A 7,766-nucleotide genomic window follows, 5' to 3' on the forward strand; every position below is an offset into this window, starting at 1 on the left:
GGTTATACAAAGTTACTAGTCAACATATATAATAATAAGAGAACATTGTCGCAAAAATATCAGACTGTGATTTTGACGCATTAACATTAACAAGACAGGCACATGTGTCTACAATATAGTTTGGCTGTTATCCCTAAAACCTAATTTTCAAAAAGAATCAACACACGCAACTTGTTTGAAACTTGTTGAGATATTTTTCTCCCAATAGATCATGACACAGAAACACCAAAAGAATCTTTGTCTCTATGTTCAAATTTCTCTTACTGCAAAATTTCCAATCTTGTTCATTCTCTCTATATATAGTAGAAACCCTAGCTAACACCTAATCATCAAGAAAGAAAGGAATAATGGCAGTGAGTAAGTTGGCATTGGTTGCTTCAATGATGGCTTGCATGATGATAACTTCCTCTAATGGTGAATCAACCTTGACATGTGATCAAGTGACTGTTTGGCTGCTTCCATGCATACCTTATGGAATATTTGGAGGGAATGTGACATCGTTGTGTTGCGAAGGTGTATACTCTTTGAATGCAGCGTACAAGAGTGGGGAAGATCGAAGAGGAGCATGCCAATGCATTAAGGACAGAGCTGCACTTATCCCAGGCATGGACTATAACCATGTTAATGAAGTTCCTGGAAGATGTGGCACTAAGTGTCCCTTCAAAGTCTACCCTTCTACTAACTGTTCTGCGTAAGTATACCCTTCATTTTTCTTCTGCTAACAATTTTCTCCTTTTTTCATCTCTAAATATCTGACAGTACTCTTAAACTTTATGTTTTTTTTTTATGTGATTCTCCAGTGTGAAGTGAGCAAGCAATTATCAGCAGAAGGGTGCAATATTATTGTATGAATAATGAAAAACAATTATATGTGTGTATTTAGATAGAAGGAAATAAGGAGTATGGATTGTGTGTAACGATCCAATGAATGTCTTCAAATATATATATATATATATATATATATATATATATATATATATATATATATATATATATATATATATATATATATATATATATATATATATATGTCAGAAATAAAGATATTTCCCTTTAATTTGTCATTTTCTGCAGTCATGTGAAACTGATTAATTAAAAAATATAATTGAATTTGATTTATTTGATAATAATTTAATTGGATACATTCATGAACTATTTTTTTGGATGGATATTCTATTCATTCATAAAAATAATATCTTTAAAATTTTAGTGGCTTAAGTGATGAAAAATTAAGAGGCCTATAAAGAAGAGTAACAGAAAAAAAAGTAAATAATAATAATAATATTGACACTTGTTTCACAATTGAAAATTTCACAGAAGATGAATCACTTGTTTTAATAAATAAGTTTATATTTAATTTATTTTTATAAAATCAACTAATAAAATGAGAATTACATTTTACTCATATATTATATGTGGTTTTTAAGTTTTTATATTTATGATGCAAGAACACGTCGTGTTTTAGATCAATTTAAAGAAAATAATTTATCAATACTTTTTTTAATATAACTTTTTTACAAGAAATTCCTAAATAATGAAGTGATTAAAATACATAATTATTATAATGACCAATTTAGATATCAATTTATAAATTAAAAATTATTGATAACTAAGCTAATTTTTATTATGAATAAAAAATTATAATTGTTTTCTAAATTGGTAACTAAAATAGTTTTATTATAAATTAATATCTAAATTGGTATTAATATTAACTACTAAGATTTTGATTAAAAAAAATTGGTTTCTAAACATATTTTTAATCATTATTTAAAAATTTTCTTACTGAGATGACGAAAAAAAACTCCCACCTATGTCTCCCACAACAAATATGCCACGCGTAACACAATATTAAGTTGTCTTATATAAGCTGACTGTTCAAATGACATCTAAAGTATTCCAAACAAAATTCATCATTTCTCTTTTCTTGATGAATTTATGAGAATTATGATTTGAAGAGAAAAATTTGTCATAACATATAATTGTAACTAAAGGTAGATAAGTATAAATTCGAAGATGATTAATGACAAAGGAAAAATCATTTTGTAGAAACTTTTAGAAAAAAGATTTCTAGAAGACTATTTTTGAGACAATATTAGATATATTAAGGAAGCAAAACCTATAATGTTTGTTTAACAAGGAATGCTAGATGATGAAAAAGAAACCCGATAAATTAGATCTTAAAATGAGTGTACTTCGTTTGATTACATTTTTATATTTCTATTATATCAGCCTCTTTGTTTTGTTAATTTTATTTATGCTGTGATTAAACTTTTTCTACGTTTTTGTAAAAGGATTGAAACACTTCTAAGTACTCCATATTAATATATTATTTACTACTAATAAAAAAAAGAAATAGATATGTTAAAGAGGTGAAATTGATTTATTATAATTTGTACATTTTAGATAATGCTACCAAATTTTGATTGATCAAAGGATTTATCATATTATACAATATCAATCAAATATAAGTCTAACTCACGTAAACAATTGACATCACTTTCATCCAAAAATCTTAAAGGAGTTTATTCAAGTTGAGTCTCTTCCATATTAGTATACTTGCCCTCAAAGAGACATTCACAATCACGAGTACTTCAATGATAACTTTCTTTTATCATCAGTATAGCATAATGAGATACAATTGCCTAGAATCCTCATTAAGAAGACATTCCATACCGTGAATCCTCACATATAAGATTTTTCACCCATATTATACCTTGTTTGATCTATTCATCAAAATAGAACCATCAACTTTGATACCACTATAATAGGTCTTTTCAAGGAAGATTCATTGAAAAATACAACACCAATAAGACACTAATTTAATCCAGATATATATTGCTCAATTTCTTCATTTCTATCTTGAAACTTAAACTTACACTTGAATTCTCAATAAATTAAAATTTATATTGAATAATTTTTTACTTTATATTTTACTTAACTTTCTTATTTTTATCCAATATAAAATTTAAACTTACATTTAAATTTTTACCAAATATATGACAAGTTTCTAATTCGATTCTATTTTTTTTAAAAGGTATAAAGAGTTTGAAGAAGGACTTCGAATATAAAACTTATTTTCTTATACTATAAAGAAATTTCATCAATAACTTTGTAATCAATAAAACAATAATTGAAAAAGTATATTAATTTTTTTTCAAAGACGTCAAAATTTCTAAATAATATCCCAATACATATACGCGTATTGTGAGGACCTAGAAAATGTTATTTTAGAATTGATAATGTTTTAAAAATTGTGAGATTTGGTTATTTTAATATTAAAAAGATTTATACAAATAGGAAGTTATATAACCATGTTTCATTATTTTAAAACACATTATCTCTCTAGCAACTACTTTTCTAGAATTCTTTGACTTCTCTGTAGGACTTCTCACCCCTTCATCTGATTAAAGACTCGAAACAATAGGATTGATCTTAGCAACGAGCTTTTCAATCTGGACCGATCAATTTTTCTGTTTGCTTAAGTTGAGTTTCAACTCTTTTCTTGGCTGCTTTTGTTTTTTATTCATGTGAGCATTTTCCGATTACATGTGTCTTTTTAATATTCTTTGAGTCTTTGTCAATCAATGATCATGATGGTATGATTTAACCATTCTTTTGATGTTTTTATGTGTAGATAGAGCATCCTACATGGTTCGAGGTACTTTGTAATTCTTAGAGTTATTTGGATTTGTTGAGTCGCTTTGTCAAGTCCGGGAATCTAGTCTTGATTTGTGTTATGTGAGTTTTTATCAATTTGATGTTTTGCATGTTGCTGCTATATTGCATTTGTGGGTGAAATTTGGTTGTCTTTGATGAATCTAGTTTGATGTGTATGGTTGATGTGATCTTCATGATTTGAATCATAATTATATGACAAGTGTTTGTGATTGCTTTTGTGTGTGAATGAGATAACTTAAATATGAGCAATTGAGCAATTTGGTACAAGCTTTATTGTATGTAAAACTATTTTGAACCAAAGTACTAAAATAGGAGTACCAGATTGATCAATTGAACATGTCCAATTTCCTTAAATCACAAAAATGAATTTTTTTGATATATGATACAATGTTGTGCAAGTCTGGGAGAATTTTAGTTCCAGAACAAGGAGCGACAGGTTGTATTATTGAGTGTCAGGTTCTACGAATGCTTTAGCACTGAATGCCCAAATGGGGTTGCTGAGTGCTCGTTTCATTGTTAGTTTTGTTTTCTCTTTATTTGGTTCTTAGTGGTTTTGTTGACTAGTATATCCATGTTGATGACTTTAATAGTCAAGATAATTGATGTGTAAGTGTTATTTATGGAAGGATTGATAAATTTATGGATAAATATGCATGTGAATAATGATGTATGAAATTATGATGATGATGATGACCTTGTTAATGGATATGAACATTGTATGTGTTTGGTGTAATTCCAAGAATCTCATGGAAAGATTCTACGGTGGTGTATGTGTTTGGTGTAATTCTAGATATCTCATGTATATATTCCATGGTGACGTTTCTGTAGTGTATGCATTGATGTATGGATTCAATAAGTGTGTATCTTGATACTTCAATAACCATTCACACTCACATAGAGTAAAATGAGTTGTGTGAGTTACAAGAGGTTCTAATAATATATGAGCTTGTTTGGCCTAAGATGCGAAAGGGATTAACCTTGTGTGTGATAGGGTGATACTCCATAGTTATGACTCTCTAGAGTAGTAGAGATCACCACAAGTGCACGCCTCTTGTGAATTTCGATGTCAAAGGCATGTATCTAGATAATTAAGTTTAGTATCAACTGTTTTTTGTCCATATATATTAATTATATTTTATCCATGCTTTAGTTTATATTTGATATAATTTGTTTGGTTTAGGATAACTTTTTTGTACACTATCTTATCCTTTGTGTGCTCTGTTTTTTATATGTATATTTATCTCTTTTGTAATAATTACCTGTTTAATGTGAATAGATGAAGAGGTAGATGATAATACTCCTTTAGTAAAGAACTATGATATTGAATAATAGTCTTTAACTTTTAATAGTTTCTTTTGTTCGTTTTGAAAAAGTTATCTAATTATATATATATATATATATATATATATATATATATATTACTTGAATAAACTTTTATAAAAATTGAACAATTATAATAAAAATAATATTAAGTAAAATATTTTATATATATTATAATTATTCTATGTGTACAAATAAATAGAGAATCAAATAATTTTGCATCGCTTAAAATTTGAAATCCATCAATGTTAGATAGAAAATAATTTTAAATTAGTATAGAGTTTTGCTTAACATGTTTATACTAATATAAATTTTCAGTCCAAATGACGAGTTTTAACGTTAATTTATCTTATTTAAAACTATTATTGTGACAGGTAATAAAGTATATATACACGTTATTTATAAATAATATTAAATAAAAACTATATTCTCTATGAGACAAATGCACTACACTTTTAGATTCTTTTAAAACGACAAAGTAAAAAATAAAATAAAAAATCCATAAATTTTATTTTGTTTTATATAGCCACTGGGGTTCCACATATTCCTCCAAACAGTCACTGCCATAATCTAGTAAATTTGTGGTTGGACATAGTTGTAGTTGTTTTGCCCAGAAAAAAGAGATATAATTGATAAGATGATTGATGTTTTGTTTGCAGCAGACATGCATGAAGTTGGAACCAATCAGTGTAAAAAGTCTGCACCAAACTCCAAAGTTGGAAATTAATCTGAAAAGGTAACAACAATTCAAAAGCGACCTGTGGAAAAAAAGATCATCAAATAATTTTTCTAAGGACTTTGCTTCTTTGTTGTGTTGACTCAAAGACATGGATGATTCTTCTCTACCATATACCACACATATTCTTCTTCCGGGATTATCGCATCAATATGCAATCACTTTTCTTTTCATTTATTCAATTACACGTATACTTTATTTTATCAAAATATCTTCCATGGACACAAAAAATCTCATTTGGAGGATAGTAAGATATAAATGCCACATATCTCAACAAATAAGAAAAAAAAAATCCATAAATTCATTGGTAATGATTTTTTAAAATTTACAATTTCATTTATCATATATAATATATGTTAAAATACTATAGAAAAAAAATATGTCTAATTCAAAATTAACAAATGATTTATAACGCCAGAAAGTGTATGAATGTAATGTAGATAACGTATATAACTCGCAACTCAAAAGATTAAGATTAATTTCTTTTTGTCAATTATATTCTTAGTCAAATTCACTTCTTTTCTTTTCTTCACATATAAATCACTGTCTATTTAACATATTTGTTTAGGATAACGAGATCAGATTTAAAGTTAAGAGTACGTATGAATTGTTAGAAAATAAATAATTAATATTGTACAGGACCCGCCGACAAGAGACTGAAGAAAGACAATCGATCAAAGACGTGAGGACAGTAAATCGGTCATCTGAACGAAAGTATTAGTTGGCCTGGTAGGCACATTGAAGGGCATTAATGGGTAATTAATGTGAGTAATTATCGTATCATATGAATATATATTACATTTATGAATGATTGACAGGATATATTATTTGGGATACACTGAATATATGATGTTAAGGTAAAAATATATTGCATTAATGGACATTTAATGGGCTGGACAATTGCAAAGCCTATAAATGCAAGGTGAATAATTATGTAAAAGACATCTTGATATATTCTAATAAAATATAGACCTCTATTAAACATATATGACTTAAGTGTCACAGTCTCTTCTGCAGGTCGACAACCCATCGGAGTGAATTGCGTTCTCGGAGAGGATTGAACGATCAAAAGAGAATATAGCAAAGAAGGAAGACCTACTCTCAAACCAATTCAACCAAAACATTTTGGCGCCCACCATGGGACCGAGCGACATCCCCATGGAGCCACGAGGAATCAGACGCAAGTTCGGTCTCGACATCACTACTTCAGGAAGGTTGAGACTTACGTTCAACATTGTCGGGTTCCAATGACTTTTCATTATAATTTATAAATTATAATATATTGAAAAATTTACTTTATTTTATTTAACTCATATTAAGTATCCAGGAAGATTTAGACCTACGTTCAACATTGTCAGGTTCCAATGACTTTTCATTATAATTTATAAATTATAATATAGTGAAACATTTACTTTATTTTGTTTAACTCATATTTTTGTGAGGAAAAATATACTCCACAAGAAGGTTTGGTCCTACGTTCAACCTTTACCAGGTTTCAATGGCTTTTTTAAAAATTTACTTTATTTTGTTTAACTCATGTTTTTGTGAGTAAAAGTATCTAGGAAGGTTGAGACCTACGTTCAACATTGTCAGTTCCAAATGACTTTTCATTGTAATTTATAAATGATAATATATTGAAACATTTACTTTGTTTTGTTGAACTCATATTGTTGTGAGTAAAAATATCTTCCACAAGAAGGTTCAGTCCTATGTTCAACCTTTTACCAAGTTTCAATGGCTTTTTGTTATAATTTATAAATTATAATATATTGAAATTTTACTTAAGGTACGAAAAATTTACTTTATTTTGTTTAACTCATATTTTTGTGAGTAAAATTATCTAGGAAGGTTGAGACCTACGTTCAACATTGTCAGTTCCAAATGACTTTTCATTGTAATTTATAAATGATAATATATTGAAACATTTACTTTGTTTTGATGAACTCATATTGTTGTGAGTAAAAATATCTTCCATAGGAAGGTTCATTCCTACGTTCAACCTTTTACCAAATTTCAATGGCTTTTTGTTATA

At 27.8% G+C, this 7,766-nt stretch overlaps 1 protein-coding gene across 1 annotated transcript; it reads left to right on the forward strand.

Moving 5' to 3' along the window:
* The first annotated feature begins 313 nt into the window (after positions 1–313).
* LOC108342671 (non-specific lipid-transfer protein 1) lies at positions 314–917 on the forward strand. The gene is made up of 2 exons (XM_017580464.2): positions 314–691; positions 801–917. The coding sequence occupies exons 1-2, from the start codon at positions 348–350 to the stop codon at positions 808–810; spliced, it is 354 nt and encodes a 117-aa protein (XP_017435953.1). The 5' UTR covers positions 314–347; the 3' UTR covers positions 811–917.
* The last annotated feature ends 6,849 nt before the right edge of the window (positions 918–7,766 follow it).

This window comes from Vigna angularis, chromosome 6, assembly GCF_016808095.1.
Source record: "Vigna angularis cultivar LongXiaoDou No.4 chromosome 6, ASM1680809v1, whole genome shotgun sequence".
Taxonomy (NCBI): domain Eukaryota; kingdom Viridiplantae; phylum Streptophyta; class Magnoliopsida; order Fabales; family Fabaceae; genus Vigna; species Vigna angularis.

Bases quoted from the DNA above. Each gene is read 5' to 3' on its own strand.
- LOC108342671 (XM_017580464.2), top strand. From the start codon at position 348: ATGGCAGTGAGTAAGTTGGCATTGGTTGCTTCAATGATGGCTTGCATG.